General features: G+C 49.5%; 1 protein-coding gene across 2 annotated transcripts in view; it reads right to left on the bottom strand.

Annotated features, from left to right (window-relative positions):
- Positions 1 to 17,583, bottom strand: part of Col23a1 (collagen type XXIII alpha 1 chain) — a 285,085-nt gene that overhangs the window by 25,584 nt on the left and 241,918 nt on the right. For both annotated transcript variants that reach the window (XM_075992728.1, XM_075992729.1), the window contains 3 exons: positions 8,656 to 8,682; positions 7,007 to 7,033; positions 5,521 to 5,547 (listed from right to left, as the gene is read on the bottom strand). In XM_075992728.1, coding sequence (XP_075848843.1) covers positions 5,521 to 5,547; positions 7,007 to 7,033; positions 8,656 to 8,682 — 81 coding nt within the window. The remainder of the gene's footprint in view (positions 1 to 5,520; positions 5,548 to 7,006; positions 7,034 to 8,655; positions 8,683 to 17,583) is intronic.

Genomic DNA, 17,583 nt, shown 5'->3' on the forward strand with positions numbered 1-17,583 from the left:
ATGCACCATGTATGCCCGGTGCCCATGGAGGTCAGGAGGGAGCATTCGATGCCCTGGAGTTAAAGATGATTGTGAACAGCATGTAGGTGCTGGGAATCTAACCTGGGTCCTCTGCAAAAGGAGCCAGTGCTCTTAACCGACCAGTAGTCATCTTTCCAGCTTCTAATCTTAGTTTTTTTTTTATTTATTTATTATGTATACAATATTCTGTCTGTATGCCTGAAGGCCAGAAGAGGGCACCAGACCTCTTTACAGATGGTTGTGAGCCACCATGTGGTTGCTGGGAATTGAACTCAGGACCTTTGGAAGAGCAGGCAATGCTCTTAACCACTGAGCCATCTCTCCAGCCCCAGCCTTCTAATCTTAGTTTTTTCTCGTGTGTTTGCACGTACATGGGCACACATATGTAAGATGCACATGTGCAGTGTGGAAGCCTGAGGTCGATGTCAGGAATCAGCCACCGTATTCACGGAGGCAGGTTCTCTCCGTCAGAGCCAGAGCTGGGTAGATGAGGCTTGTCTTGCTAGCCAGCTTGCCCTGGGGATCTTGTCTGCCTTCTGAAGCTGGAATTACAGGCGGACTGCCACACCCACTGGGCCCTTTGCTTCAGTTCTGGGGATTCATACCTCGTGCTGAAACTGCAACTGGTCTTTTTCAGATATTCTTTTCAGCCTGTGTCTCCTCCCCTTGCCAGGAAAGAGATCACCTCTCTCTAGCAAACTACACTCCACACACATATCCCTCAATTTTCTCAACGAATGGCTGGCAGTTCTCTATGGCCTCCGCTCAGATTTCCTGCTCAGTATGGCATGGCCAGGGCCCTGATCAAAGAGTTCTAAGTTCAGACCCCAAATTAGCATTGTGATTAGGATATCCTGTCTCAGCAAAGATGAGTGGACATTCCTATTTCATTCAGGATTCAGTTCTCCCTCCTGTTCTTCATTTGCTCAGAGACTCCAGATTGGGCGCTCCTGGTTTGGATTCGAGACAGAAAGGATTTTTTGGCCCCTTATACATGTTTTTGTATTTTGAGACAAGGTCTTACTATGTAGGCTTAGCTCTGGCTGGTTCAGAGCGTGCTTTGTAGACCAGGCTAGCCTTGAACCCACAGAGATCTGCCTGCTCTGCCTCCTGCTACTCAGAGTAAGGTATAGACCACCTTATTTCTTCCTGTAACCATTTCCCCTCTCTCTCCAGGATTGGATGACTGAGGTCTGGCCCTGAAAACACGGGGTGAGTAGGGGTTGGGGAGCACAGCAAACCAGCAAACCCTCACTCAGCTGGTCTACCTTGAGGACATGGAGGTTGTACCCACGATGATCTCTACTTATAAAGCCTGCGTTGAGCCGTGGGAAAACCATCTAGATGGCAAACAGGTGGTGTGGTCAGGAAGTAGGAGAGGATTGCAAAAATCGTAAGACAAAGAGCCACCAGCTACTGCAGCCCAGAGAAAGGCAGTTTGTGGCTGGGTATGCCGAATAAACCACCACCCATTTCTTCACCTCCTGTGATGGGCCAGACCAGACCAGACCAGACCAGACCAGACCAGACCAGACCAGACTAGACTAGGATGGCATGTAGCAGGTATGACGCTGGGCCCACACTGGGTGGAGCTCCTAACAGGTGTGACAGTTGTCGCTTCCCGCTTCCTAGAAAGCTGCTCTCAGAAGCCTCTCTAGGAACCCACTGCCAAGTTTGGGAGGAAGCCCCAGGATGCATGGGAAACCACCTGTGGCTGCTTCCCAGCTAAGTGGGAACAGATACATCAACAACAACCATGTGAGGGGCGTTGTCACCTGGACCCCCAGAACACCCTGCATGTAACCATAAGGGAGACCTTAGCTAACTCCGGGGACCCTGAGAGATAAGGATGGATTCTCCTTTCAAGTCATTACGTCTTTCTGTGGGGAGGAGTTAGTCCACAGATGGCTGGGTCGATATAACAGGAGGCAGGGTATCCCTGGGAAGGCAAGGGGCTTGGGAAAAAACGTTCTATTTGGTGAACTCAGGACCAGAGACGGCTCCTGGTCATTGCAGACTGGACAATTCTATTAGGAAGATTAACTTCCATAAATCCCATCTGAAACCAGTATTTCCCCCCAGCAGCCACAGAGTAAGGGGAATATCCTTTCTTGGACTTCAGAGAAATCTCGTTGCCTCTGTGGCCCCGGTCCTGACCTCTGTCAATGGCCCAACAAGGGATAGCTCTGCCTATCAAAACTCAGCCTGATTCATCCCCCTGCCTGCTCCAGCTCTTGTTTTCACAGCAGACACCCTGTGACGTGGGCCCCACTGATGTCATTTTATAAAACCTGGACTCTGAGCCTTGAAGTTGCAGAGCTGGGTCTTGCTTGCCTACCCTGACCACAAAGCCCCAGCTCGTGTGCTCCGTCCTTTCTCTCTCCCTCTCTTCTGCCATAGACAGTGTTCTCTGGGTCCAAGAAGCTCACTCATTCTCCACTTAATCCTGCCCCAAGGTGGCAGACTGTTGGTGAGCGAGTGACCTTTGCACTCAGCCTGAGGGCCCAAACCTTCTTCCATGTGACCCAGTCTTTCTCTGGGCAGCTAATGCCTACCCCTTAGTCTCTGCAATCAGGGTACTCTGCCCAGAACATTCCAGAAATGGTGAGGACATCTTATCTAGGGTTTCTTAAGTGCTCCTCTGCCGAGACCCACTTTTAGAGACCACCTAAGATTCGGAACGTTTGTGAACTGGAAGATGGTTCGTAAACAGCTGATGATCCCAGCTGTACGGAGAGGGTACAAGAGAACAGCTGGAAAGAAGATGAGGGAAATCATTAAACAGCTCTTCACAAATATAGAAAATGAATGGGAGAAAATCAAAAGAGCTACACAGGAGGCTTCGGAGGAGATGCTTGGTTATGCTGAAAGGGCAATACCAGTAGAATGCTTACTGCAGAGATAATCGACCTGGTGGAATAAAGAAGGAAGCTAAAGAGCAAATGAAGAGGGAATCTGCGGGCAGCAAAACACCACAACTGTCTGTGCAGGGAGGGCAAAAGAAGAGCGAAGAAGGACAGGGAGCTGTATATACATGTGTATATATACAACCCAATGAGGTCGAAGAGGCTAGACTCCATAATAAAACACATCCTGTCTTCGAAGCTATCAGATGGATAACTGCCAGATGTGCTCCCCAAATTCGGGTGATAAAAGATGGGCAAGGCCATTTATTAATGGGACCAGGGGAAGTAAAGCAAAGATGGAGACAATGCCATGACACCCTATACCATGATCCTAATGCTGTCAGCGTAGACTACAACGAGAAACACTTCGGCAGCCACCAGAGACGATGGGGAAATATTAAATATTGATAACAGTGAGAAAGAGGAAGTTATCAAGAGATTGAAATGCAGGAAGGCCCCAGGAGCGGATGACATCACGGTGGAGGAGCTGGAGGTGGCTATAATAGGCTCAGGGGCCGAGGCGCTTTTTCAGACTCTTCAGAGAGATTTAGGAACACGAAGAGATTCCCACTGAATGGACAGACTCAGTTATAATTCCTACACACAAGAAGAAGGACAAGCTGGACTGCTCAAATTACAGGGGCATTAGTTTGTTGTGCCATAGCAACAAGATTTTCTCCTCCATTATCCTGCAAAGGATCAAGGGCAGAACAAAGGAAAGCCTAGCAGAGGCCCAGTGTGGATTCAGAGCTAACAGGAGCACAATTGATCAGATCTTCACTTTGAGGCAACTGGCAGAAAAATATGAAGAATTTGGAAAAGACTTATATGTCTGCTACATCAACTTCAGGAAGGCATTCGACAGCATCGGGAGGAAAGGACTTTGGGAAACAATGAGGTTCTACAGGTACCCAGAGAAAAGCCTCTCTGTAGAATACTAGAAAATGCCTATAAAGATACCTTTGAATCAGTCAAAGTCTGCGGAGAACTAAGTGATGAGTTTAAGACAGTCGTAGGAGTGTTGCAGGGATGTGCCCTCTCACCACTGCTCTTTCATATATTCCTGGAATTAATAAGAGCAACAGTCCTGGAGGATGAGGAGATAGGCATGCAGATAGGTGGTGTGCGAATCAATAACTTGCGTTTTGCTGATGATACGCACTGCTTGCTGAAAGTCCAAATGAGATGCAGGCCATGGTACCTAGAGTGGTGGAAGTCAGTGAAAACCTTCTATGAAAGCAAACATTGAGAAGACTGAGATACAACACATGGGAAGGGCACATAAGGATTTTAACATTGCAATGAAGAATATGAACCTCAAGCAAACAGTCAACTTTGTCTATCTGGGAGGAAACCACAGTTCAAAGGAGGGAACTACTTCAGATATCAAGAGGTGGATAGGTATAGCGAGGGCTGCATTCCAGGCACCAGGAAAGGTTTGGCCAGTGAGAGACATAACGACAACAACAAAATTACAAGTATATGAGACTCTTGTCTTGAGCTGTCTTCTTTACAACTCCGAAACCTGGACAATGAAACGCTTCTCAGAACAGCGGCTGAATGTGTTTGAGATGGCATGTCTCAGGAGGATTCTAGGTGTCACACTCACTAACACAGGTTGTGCAATGATGACATTGAGAAACATCTCCATCTACAGAAGGAAGTAAACTACAGGATACCGCAACAGCACTTGAGATACGTCAGCCATGTTATGAAAATGAATGACGCCAGATGCCCAAAGATAGCACTGCTTGGAGGAGTGTAAGGGATAAGATGAAGAGGAAGACCCCCAAACCGCTGGATAGACAGCATAAAGGAAGACTGTGGAACCTTGGGTATGACAATAACACAAGCATTTAGGACTGCCCAGGGTAGGAACAATTGGGGAACTGCTACAAACGGCTGCCCATGCATGCTCAGGCATTGCTGGGACATAAATGATGATGATGATGAAGATTCAGCACAAGCACTTCTTTCTAGGTTTCTGGACCCAGCGGACACAGATGGGCTGGAGGGGACACCTGTCTCCTGTTCCTATGCTGAGTGCTGCTGTCAACTACTGACATTTATGGTTATAATGAATCTTCACAGAACTCGCTTTGGGAGGGTTGGTGGTAGCAGCTGTCATCCCTCACGGCTGAAGGATCTGAAGCTGCGGGGAAAGTGACTTGTCAAGGTCATGGGTCTGGTTGTCAAGGTCATGGGTCTAGGAGGTAACAAGACTGAGCTCTGGGATCAGAACTCCAGACCTCAGGACCTTCTCTTTTTCCTGAGTGCCAGCTGTCTCATGAGATGATCACCATCTGGTTGTGACCAGGGCTATCCCCACTGCCTGGTCACCTTGGTGACAAGCACGACAACCAGGACATCGGCCAGATACTGTCATCTGTATGGGAGGGAGCAGCCTCAATCAGGGGAGGGTACCTGGGGGCTTCCACGGCGGGACAAAGGTGGAGAGGAAGGGCTGTCCTCGCCTTTTTCTGGAATAAGCTGTGGTAAGCTGGGACCCCCAAGAAATGCTAGAAATGCCTTATTATAATAATGTTAAACAAACCATGTGTAGTGGATGAGGGAGGTGGTGCTCCATTCTTACCCGCGGGCCGAAGTCTCCTGGTGCACCCTGGGAACCAAACACAGGGAAATGAATGGCCACTGATTACGGTTATTTCTCCTTATTTCCTCTTGAACCTTCTCTCTGTGCTTGGCATAAATTCTAATGAAACAATAGGCAGGCCTTATTTTAAACCTTCATCTCCAATGAGGCTAAGCAGTATGCCCAAGGTCACACAGCCGGCAAATTGAAGTCAGGGAGGGCCTCATGTATGGCTGCACTCCAGACATTCAAGATCCCACACACAGTGTGGCCCCTGGGACAGATGCTTGCACTGTGTCCTCTTGCAATTCCTGAGCCCTGGACTAGGGAGAGATGATAAAGCCGTGAGTTTTGACACGGTGGGTTATGCAGCAATAGATACACAGGAGCTTGTTTCTCTTTGATCTCAAAGCCCTGGAGTTGTTCCTACAGCTTTGGTGGCATCAGTCAGAATCAGCCAGGAACACAGTCACGATACCTACCAGTTGCAGCAGCATCTCATCCACCCACCAACAATGGCCATTCAGACCATGACCTCATGAGACCTCCCCATAGCTCTGTGAGGCTGCCTTCATACAGAGGGACAAGCTGAGGCCCTTGCAGCTGAGCAAAATTACACAGCGGTGGATCTGGACTGCTGAGAGGAGGTTCCGAGCCACCAGCTCCTGTGTCTTTCCACGACGTTTTCAGCTCTGTTGGCAGCTAGGGGCACTGATTGGTTTGTCCCTGAGTGGCCACATCACCCAGGCATAGCTGCATATGGTCTCTGAGCCCTGTTCTGGTCCCTCTTTCTTCAGATTCCACCATCATGTCCATAGATATCTCTTCTGCTCCCTTCCAAGGAACTTGGTGGGTCCTATGTTTAATGCCAAGTACCAAAGGGACTATTGCCTAGAGTCGTCAGATTTCATGACATACAGTCCCTTCAAGGATAGTAGCCCTTTGGAGTCTAGGCTCCATCTATTTATCAGTGGATGGGCAATCTATTTCTATATCCATCTGTCTATTTATTCATCTGCGTACTAATTCATTCATCTTCCCACTCATCTACCTACCCACCCATCCATCCATCCATTCAGTTCCCCAGCCACCTATCTACCCACTTACTTCACGAGGGGTTGCCAAGATAACCCTCTCCCATTTGTGTCTCTAAAGGGGTGTCTTCCCCATAGAGGACTTCATCTACTATCATCATTTACACTCCAAGCCCTCTGGGTACCCCGCTCACTGCAGAAGCTGCCTTTGTTTTGGTCTGCTGGGACACCATATACCAGATCCAACCCTGCCAGCATGTGGTATTTGAGTATGTGACCCTTTTTAGAGACAGGCATTGGCATTGCTTGCTCCACTCTACAGAGGGGGTATTGGAGGCTTGGGGGCAGGGGGCTGACTTGCTCAGTTTACCACTCTGGAACTGAGGTTTGGAGTTGGCTGCTGGCATCCTTCATTAGTGCACAGTATCCAGACAGCATCCAGCTGCACTCACCTTTTCCCCTTTGGGGCCCGGAAGTCCCTGGGCAAGAAAGACAGAGAAAGAACAGGCGTGAGTGAGGTGAGTCAGGCTGGCTCCACTTCTGGCTGTCCCATGGCTGTGAGGGCAGGGGGACATGTGGGGCTAGCAGAGCTGCGGGCATCTGAGTGGAACACTACACAGGCCTGTCAAATTGTCCTCGCTGTCTCCTGGACTCTCCACATCTGTCCTCAGCGTGATGGAGGTGAGGGTTTGGGGGTCAGCAGCGAGGGTCCACAGGCATCCTCTGAGCAGGAATAGGGTGTATATGCTAGTTTTTCTGCCTAGAGGGCTCACATAGTCCATGCTTTGTCTTTGCTGCCAAGGAGGCCATGGTCCAGAGTTGCCTTCTAGTCTCTAGAATACTTGCCTTTAAGAGCAGTGGCTCCTTGAATTTTAGGTTCCATCATCTGTCCTTCAATAGGTCACCCACCCAACCACCCACACATTTATCCATACAGTCACTCTTCCTACCTCCCATTTATCCATCTTTGAACTCATCTACCTGTTTCCCCACTAATTCATGTATCCATTCATGCATGAATGCATGCATCCATCCATCTACCCCTTTATCTATTCCACTCATCTATTAACCTTCTCATCCACTCACTTATCCATGCATTTACTCATTTGCCTACTTCCCGTCCGTCCGTCCGTCCGTCCGTCCGTCCATCCATCCATCCATCCATCCATCCATCCATCCATTCATCCATCCATCGATCCACCCACACACCCATCCATCCATCCATCCATCCATCCATCCATCCATCCATCCATCGATCGATATATCCACCTATCTACCCATCTACTCAACCCCCATCCATGCACCCATTTATCCACTTATCTACCCATCTATCCATCCTTTCAACCACCCACTCATCTGTCTACCCATCCACTAATCCATCCACCCACCTACCAGCACACCTATCTGCCTACCTGTTCACCTACACTCTGTCATTTATTTAACTGTGTTTATATTTCCCTGTGCACCTTGTTCATCTGCTGAGGATGCCCGTGGACCGTGGACTCCTGGCACAGGTATTGAGAACTTTTTTTTTTTAAAAAATTTATTTATTTATTCATTTATTTATTTATTATTTATACAATATTCTGTCTGTGTGTGTGCAGGCCAGAAGAGGGCACCAGACCTCATTACAGATGGTTGTGAGCCACCATGTGGTTGCCAGGAATTGAACTCAGGACCTTTGGAAGAGCAGGCAATGCTCTTAACCACTGAGCCATCTCTCCAGCCCAGGTATTGAGAACTTAATATCCTGACACCCATCATAAAAGTCTTGAGAATGTGTTAGACATTCTGTGTCTAGGGTCTGTTGGGATGGACTTGTAGACTTTGAGCACCAACTAAATGCTACCTATCATTCCCTAGAACTCCCTAACACCCCCTAGAAGAGGTTCTTAGAGGCAAGAAGGGGGAATAGCATCTCCATGGTTACTTAGTCAGCAGATGGTGGAGGTGGATTTGAAAACACATGACAAGCGGCTTTGTCTTGCTATCCTATAGCTGCTGAGCTAACTTCTCAGTTCCCTGAAGTGTCCCATGGTCACTTTACCCCCACAGTGGCAGCCCTACCCCAGGACCATCTGGTACTGTTGTGGTGACTTACTGGCTTGCCGTCCAGACCCAGAGGTCCCTGTAACATGAGAGAGAGAGCAAGTGTCACATACAGGAACATTCCTTCCATGTCTTAGGACCCCAGTGCATTATATACGGTGACAAGTGACAAGAAAGCAAAGTCTGTCCTGAACCCTGAGGGCACATCCCATGTGGCCAGGGGAGGGCAGTTGTGTGTGGTCAGCCATTCAGAATCCCCTTCTCTGATAACAGAACCCCAATTCTTCTCTAAAGCCCTCCCCGTCATTAGGTGGGACTGTTGAGGGTGGGCAATAACCATGCGCTTGTACAAGGTGATAGGTGCAGGCCTGGGATGCAGGCTGAGCCATGAGCATCACGCTCAGGACTTCAAATGGTGTTCTCAAGGGGAAAAGGGGCTCTTTTCTCCCAATGGACTTGAACCAGGGTTTTTTACCCACAACTCCCCCCATGTTGCTCGAGAGAGAGAGAGCCACAGAAAAGAAACAGAGCTGAGAGTCCAAGAGAAAGACAGCGCTGAGGGCTTGCAGCTGCAGCGCTGCGGTGGTCCTCACACTTCTGCACACCTGGGTTTCCCTTAAGCCAATGCGACTTGAGTAGCCGTCACTTAGATTCTGCTGTGGCATGTGACAGTAACAATAAGGGCTGAGATGTCTAAACAATATTGGGGCCAGAGCTGACGGTAGGGTACTTTAGGACCACTGGGCCTCTGTGGTATCTGCAGAGGACCCCTGATTCTAAGGGAGACCCTTTGCCTGTCTATCCACCTGTTTACTGAATAGATCTCACCCTAGAAGGATTCAGCATGTGGAGATTCTGAAGACCAGGGTTGCTCAGTCACTGCAAGTCCCTGTCTTTGTCACTATGGTCCCCTCACCCCCATATGTATGTCACTTTTTTTTTTTTTTTAAGAAACATTTCAGTTTAAATGAACTTCACCTTTGACCGCAGGATCATTGCCTGCAGCCCCACCCTTCTGAGCCTTTGTATACACTGTCCCCCTGCCTGGCTCACCCTTTTCTCTGCACATCTTTTCTTTACTTTTTTCTTTTTTTTGAAACTCTATTTAACTTTATTTCATGTGCATTGGTATAACAATGTCAGATTCTTTGGAACTGGACTTACAGACAGCGGCGAGCTGCCCTGTGGGTGCTGGGAATTGAACCCGGGTCCTCTGAAGGAGCAGTCAGTGCTCTTAACCACTGACCCATCTGACCAGCCCTCTACTCTTTTCTTTCGTTAAGATTTATTTATTTTATGTATATGCTATTCAATCTATATGTACACCTGCACGCCAGAAGAGGGCACCAGATCTCATTATAGATGGCTGTGAGCCACCATGTGATTGCTGGGCATTGAACTCGGGACTAGAAGAGCTGCCAATGCTCTTAATGGCTGAGCCATCTCTCTAGCCTGTTTGCTTGTTTTCGTTTTTTGAGACAGGGTTTCCTTGTGTAGCCCTGGCTGTCCTGAAACTTGCTCTGTAAACCAGGCTGGCCTTGAACTCACAGATTCACCTGCCTCAGCCTCTTGAGTGCTGGGATTAAAGGTGTGCACCACTACTCTCACTAGCTTGGTTACCTTCTCTTCCATAAAATCTTCCAGGTTTTTCTACATCCTAGAGTGGGTCATTGTTCCTGGCAATATAGCCTGGTGGTTTCAAGTGATACACGGTTAATGTGTGTTCTGCGTGTCTACCACAGCCAAGAGGAAAGTTTCCATCCCTGACTCTTGAGCCCGTGAGTGAGGCCTGATGTGGAACATGTGGCCAGGGAATGCTAGGTCAAACATTGCTCATCAGAAAATCTGAGCTCTGGGCTTGCCTGTAGCTCAGTTGGTAAAGTGTTTGCTCAGCATGCACAGACCTCTGGGTTCAATTCCCAGCACCACGTAAACCCCAGGCACACCTGAAATCCCAGTCTTCGGAAAGTGGAGGCAGGAGGATCTGTAAGTCTAAGGTCATCTTCAGCTTCATAATGAGTTCAAGGTCAGCCTGAGCTACACAGGACCCTGTCTCAAAATCTGAAATTTCAAGTAGCAACACGAAGCCCAACCAGCGGACGCTCTCACGTGGTGAAACTTTGCTTCAAGCACACAATTATTTAACATACTTCATTAACAGCAGGCTCTGGGCATAAGGTAGATTTGACATGTCATGTCAGCTGTTTTTGTTTGGACTGGGGTCCCATCCCTGTAGTAGCTCATCATACATATGCAAATACAGGTTGATTATCCTTCATTCAAAAGGCTTGGGACACATGCATCTTGGATTTTTCCTTTTTCCTTTTTGCATTTTGGAATGTTTGCATTTACATAATGAGATATCTTGGAGATAGTCCCAAGTGCAAACATGCAATGCGTTTATATTCTATTTACATATTATTTACATATCTTGAAGGTAATTTTGCATGCTATTAATAATTCTGTCTCCTAAGAACAGTGTCACGCTATAGAATTTTCCAGATGGGACGCTATGCTGACACTCAAGAAGTTTCTGACTTGAGAGCACTTCAGATTTGCAGGTGAGGGCTGTTAACTTGTCACAGGAGGGAGGAAGGAGAAAAGGGACAGAAAATGGATGATCCCTGGCACTCCATAGCCAAGAAGGAGCTGTGTTCAGCTTTGGGCTGGGGGTAGCAGAAATGGTTAGGGAGAGCTACCTGGGGAAAACGTACTTGGGTACTCGGATCTAGTTAGGATGTGGTGAACATGAGGGGAGGGAGGCAGTGTGGGCAGAGAAGGGCCCAACTAAAGCAGGGAGTGGGTCCTGATCTTTAGGACAGAGCTGATCCAGTCATGACCTGCAGAGGTGGTTCTGGGCTCATCTCTGATGAAGCCTGGGTTAGGAAGGCATCCCTAGGCCTCTGAATAAACTCTCCTTCTGGGTGAGTGTTTGGGCCTCTGAGAGACTGCTGGGTGGAGGGCGGTTAATGGGAGTCAGTGGCCACCGAGGAGTGGGGTGGTGGTGGTGGTGGTGGCAGGGCTGAGAGGTAGGCAGAGGAAAGGACATCCCGCTTTGTAGTCAGAAGGACCTGCCTGACTCGATGACATGCTTGTGATGTCCCTTGTATCCTGCAGAGGATGGGAGTGGGAAGCAGAGGGCCGAATTGCTCTGAGCTGTGGAACTTCCTAGGGGGAACTATTCATTTTTCCTTCCTCGGACTGATGCTCTATGGTCCCCTATCCCGTTGACTTGCCCATGGAGAGATTTTTGCGGTTCAGGAAGTTTGAGAAACACTTATTTTACTTTGTAGAGAAGGCTTATTTCCCATAAGCCTTGTTCAGATCTGGTTGGTAGGTTTTTGAGTGGCAGTTTTTCCAGTCTCATGGGTGCTCCTGTGCCCCATCTCAGGGCCTGGCTATGAGGCCTATATGGGTTGTTTGCAAAGTAGGCATTTCCATGGTCTGGAAAAGGGCCTAAGCCTGGCTCTGGATGAGAGAGAGAGAGAGGGAGGGAAGGAGGGAGGGAGGGAAGGAAGAAGGGAGGAAGAGAGAGAGAGAGAGAGAGAGAGAGAGAGAGAGAGAGAGAGAGAGAGAGAGAGAGAGAGAAGCCTCAGGGAAAGACTAGGAAATGGTCTGGCTAATCCCAGAACAGATCTGGCTGTTGTGTGGTCAGGCTAGTGAGTTAAGGCAGGACAAAGTCCAGGCAGACTGGAAGGACAGAGCTCCAGACTGACTGGATGCTCTAGGCAGTAGGATTAGGGGCAGGTGTCTTTCCCATCAAAGCGACCCACCCCTGTCTCAGACAATGGGGAACCGACAGCTACTCCCGCCCTTCTTGAATTCCTGCTAGAAATACCAAGGAGTAAAGTATCCTGAGCCTTGCTCATCCTGGGTTCAAATTCCTCCTCTGATCCACACTATCCTGCCTGTGGGAACCCCTCTCCTTCCTGATCAAAGTCGTAGGATCCACCAGAGACTTTCATCACCTTCTGCCCTCCGTGAAACCCCACAGCTGTTTACAAGTCTCAGTTCTGCTTGAAGTCACTTTTCCTCCAGGAGATCAGCTGGCTCCCGGATGTTTCTGGATGTTCGAGAAGCAAATAAAACCACAGGCTGCACATGAATCACGAGCAAAGCCCCAGGCAGGCTCAATCTCCTGCCTCATTCAGTGACCGGGATGGCCCAGGCCTTGAGTTTGTATAAGGTGGGAGTCATGCCATTCTCTTGAGTGACAAGTTCAAGTTAGGTCCCAGGTCAGCAACCCAAGACAGGGAATAGCTTCAGGTTAGCTGACTCGGAATCGGGGTTTGAATTGGCCCTGGCAGTAGCAGTGCTATGTGGCTTTCTGAGTGGGTAGGCTGGATTACCTACTAACACCATAGCCCCGGTGGCCCGGAACTCAGTATATAGACCAGGTTGGCCTCTCAAACTCACAGAGATCCACTCACTCGCCTCTGCTTCCAAAATGCTAGGATTAAAGATGTGAGCCACAACTCCCGGCACCTTTAAAAAAACATTATTTGGTGCTGAAATGACGGCTCAGTGTTTAAGAGCGCATGTTGATGTTGTTGCAGGGGGCCTGGGTTTGGTTCTCAGAACCTACATAATGGTTCACAGCCCTTGGTAACCCCAGTTCCAGAGATCTGAAGCCTCTGGTCTCCATGGGCACCAAGCAGGCACACAGTCCACATGCATATATATACAGGCAAAGCACACCAATAAACGGACAAATAAATAAGTAAATAATATTAGGTCCATCTATAAAATGATTTATTTTATTTGTATGTGTGCCAAGAGAGGCTAGAAGAGGATGTTGGATCCTCTTTATTTTAATTTTATATGCATTGGTGTTTTGCCTGCATGCATGTCTGTGTGAGGGTGTCGGATGCCCTGTAACTGGAGTTACAGACAGTTGTGAGCTGCCATGTGGGAGCTGGGAGTTCAGCCTGGGTCCCCTGGAAGAACAGCCAGGGCTCTAAATCACTGAGCCATCACTCCAGCCCCCAGGAGAGGGTTACTGACAAAGTAAGTCTGGGTTGTTGGGCCTGGAGGCTCCATCCCTGGGGGCTCAAGAGGACCAGCCACTGAGAACTTGGGTGCCACTCACTTCACATTGGGGACGGCAAGGGGCTGATGCTGTCTGCTGCCTCCGCCAGTGCCAGGGTGGGGATGGAGGTTATCTGGGAGTTGGTCCTTCTTAGTTTTTAAAAGTGCATTTATTTGTGTGAGCATGTGTGCATGCATGCGGGGGGGGGGGGTCAGAGGCCAACTTCTGGGCATCAGCTGTCTTCCTTCCACTTTGTGAGTTTTAGGGATTGAACTCTGCTCATCGGCCTTGACAGCAAGTGCCTCTACCCCAAGGAACCATCTCTCCGCCCTGTTCTGTTTCTATGGTTTGGACAGAGCCTCCTATAGCTGGCCTTGAACTCCTGATGCTCCGGCTCCCATCTCCCACTGCTAGGATTACCGGTAATCATCATGTCTGGATTGAGTTGGGTCCTTCTTACTGTGGCGCACCATCCCTGTGATTGGCAGGAAGGAACCAGACCAACAAACTGGCCATGTTTAGATGCAAGCAAAGCTGGGTGACTGTGTTGCTTTCTTACTGTAATTAATGCTGACAGCTCCTGCTGGGGAGACGGAGCTCTCAAAATGCACTGGGCCGGGGCCCCTGGATGAGGGGGCTTACCAGGATTATCAGTTCAGGACCTAGTAATTAAGCCCCAGATGTTGACGATTCATCAAATTACAAGGCTGGTGGGGTCCGAGGTCCCAGTCGGGGGAAGTGTGCGTTACTCCGCGAAAGCTCCATGAACCTTGTCCCAGCCTTTACCAGGGTGGGCCAGTGGGCGGGAGTAGGGCAGGCCCCCTCCAGGCAGGTCAGCCCCATATGGTTCTGATTTGTCAGGCCTGGCCGCTTGCGTACCCATGGACTGTCGTTCTGGTCTAGCTTTCCCAGTTTCCCAAACTTGAGTTCCCAGCCCTGGGGCAAGTGAAGAGAGGGCCTCAGTGTGGGGGATCCGGCCCTGGCTTGTGTCCTGTTAGTGGCCTGCTGCTCTTTCCAGAGACCCTAGGCCTGGGTGCTTGGCGGAGTTGCCTCTGCACCCCGAGTCATAGCAAGCTGAAGACTCACAGGTGTGTCTGAGCTGCATGCGGCGGCGGATGGCTACGAATGCAGCCCAAGCTAAAACTGCAAACTTATTTAAAGTATTATTTTTTTGCAATGTTTTCGTAAGTTGATCACACATTCTCAAGTGTGAACTTTGTATGAGATGTGCAGATGACGGCTCATGAGGTGGCTCAGACTCCCTGCCGAGTCTGACAACCTGAATTCAGTCCCTGAAACCCACATGATACAAGGAGAGAACTGGCTACCTCCAACTGTCCTCTGACCTCCCGCATTCAGACCGTGGCGTGCACGGCCTCTCTCTCTCTCACACACACATACACAAATAAATATTAGGTATACAGATGATGGTGTCCTCGTGCAATATCAAAGACTAGAGGTTTTGTCAAGTAACCACCATGAGGTTAAAATATAAAAACAAAACCCACCACTACCACCACCACCAAACCTCAAACCAACCAAATTAGCAGCCATGTCGAAACAAAAAACCTGGCAACTCACTTCACTATGAGGAGTTTGGAAGTGTCTTGAAAAGTAGGAAGACCTCCCAGCCCCTGGGACACGATCTTGCCTGCCCAGGACTGTACTGCCTTCTCAGCTGCTCACGGCTCCAGGGCCCTTGCTCACTCTCTCCTGCTCCACATCCGCTGACTGCCCCGGAGAGTGACCTGCCGGTTCTGTAGGGGCACGGGTGTGCAACCTTTGGCCTAGGTCTCTTTCAGCTGTGAGCTGAGCCACGAAAGCAGCTGGCTTCTATTTGGTGGAGAGGGCTTGCTCAGTGAGTGGCCTGGGTTGGCTGGAAGCAATTACGTCTATGTCCCCATCACACAGCATGGCTGGAAGAGGTGGTATTTAAAGCACTAAGCCTTTGAACTGATCCCAAATATCTGCTTAAATTACTTATTCACCCATTACTGGTATGTGGTGGGGAGAAGCATGATTACCTTGTCAGGTATCAGGAAAAATTGCCCCTCTTCGGGGAGGAGGAGATAAAAGGCCTTGACTTTCAGTGGCTGTGGGGGAATGGGGTATGGGAGTGGGGACTTAGGCTGTGTCTGTCTGAGATGCTGTGTGCTGGGAATCACTAGACACAGCAGACAGGCTGGGTACCCTTTCAGCACCAAGTGGACCATTGTGTGACTCCAATGTGGGTCTCGCTGGACCCAGAGACCAGTGACAGAGACAGCTCACGGTTGATGGAACTGTGGATTCTCTCTCTCTCTCTCTCTCTCTCTCTCTCTCTCTCTCTCCTTGTTCACCAGCAAAATCTCTAGGCCGTATCCAGGCCAAGCCCCTGCTTTGCCCCAAGCCCCTGCTTTGCCCTTGTTCTGACGGGGTGCCTGCTTCTGGCCTCCCCTGTCCGCTCACACATGATTTCCTAGACTTCTCCCCTCCCCTCTCTTGTACATTGGAGGTAGACTCCAGCATGAGACAATATATCGCCTAGTAACCCCCCTCCAGCTCTCCCGCCTGGAGCAGCTGCATGACCCTTCCTTGATTTCCATGGACAACAGAGGCAGAAAAAGCGATGCCCCCAGCAAAAAGGGATTCCCACCTTTTCTTAAAATATCAGAAAATGCCTCGAGGATTGTGCTACGCGGACTGACTGTGTGCCCCATTTAGATGCCCCCAGTCCACCCAGCCCAAGCCCCCTAGTTCTCTAAACTTTTGAGCTGGCTTTTTTCCCTCCTTATCTGGCTGAAGCCTGCAAGACACCAGTGAGCTCATGAGCTCACATTTCTGGAGCTGAACCTCCTCTCTGGTCCTTCCACACTCCCTAGCACGACTTGCTTCCTTCTCAGACCAGCCTCAACTATCTTCCATTCCCGACTCCCTAAATAGACAAGGGACAGAGGATGCCCTGCTGGCTGTGTCCCTGCCATTTTTCTCGGATGCCCATGTCCTTCTTTGGGATAGGGGAGTGGAATGGGTGGGGTGGCTCCCCAGGGACTTGGAAGTCAGAGGAAGAAAACAGTTGACCCCTCAATGAGGCTAGCTGCCACAGCTGCTTCCTCCTCCTCCTCCTGGCCCTGTGGAGGGTTGGGGGAGAGAAGGGGTGGGGGTGGGGCACTGCACGTCCCCATTTGCCGGCACCCATCTGGTTTTTGCTTTGCTTTGGTCTCTCTTTTTCTTTGAGACAGAGTCTCACTGACCTGGGACTCACTGTGTAGGCTAGGCTGGGCCTCAGACTCAGAGATCTGTCTACTCCGTGCTGGGACTAAAGGCATTCATTAGTCACTGTTTGGAGAGAGGGTCTCACACAGCTCAGGCTTGCTTTGAACTCATCACGTAGGCAAGGATGACCTTGAACTCTTGATCCTCTTTCCTCTATCTCTTGAGTGCTGGGATTGTTGGTGGGCACCATCATGCCTGGTTTTTATGTGGCGCAGGAATCAAACCCAAGGCTTGGTTTATGTTAGGCCAACTACTAAGTGAGCTCCATTCCCAGTCCCCCTCTAGACTTTTTGTTCTTATGTCACGTCTTCCTTCCCTCAGGCAGCAGCCCTGGCTCCCTGCTGTGGCCTTACAGGTACTCACAGCTATCTCCAACCCTTTAGGCACCAAACAGACTAACTGTGAATCTGGAGCTTACGTGAATTGTGGCTCTTTCTCTTGATTAGTCATAGGCTCCCCAGAGGTGAGGAGCCTGGGATGTAGTTCTTGTATTTCTTGCTACTGCATCTGAAATGCCAGAGCCCTGAGCTGAGAACACAGTAAACATTTGTTGAACAATGTTTCTGATACAATGACAGCGGGTCCGTGAACAAATAAATAATCCAGTTTCCCCACCAGCACTGGTGTCTGATCTATGAGCACTAGAGGGCGACCTTGATCTGCTCTCTGCTGGTTCTAGCCAGTTCCTGTCCTGGT

Source organism: Microtus pennsylvanicus, chromosome 11, assembly GCF_037038515.1.
Source record: "Microtus pennsylvanicus isolate mMicPen1 chromosome 11, mMicPen1.hap1, whole genome shotgun sequence".
NCBI classification, from domain to species: Eukaryota; Metazoa; Chordata; class Mammalia; order Rodentia; family Cricetidae; genus Microtus; species Microtus pennsylvanicus.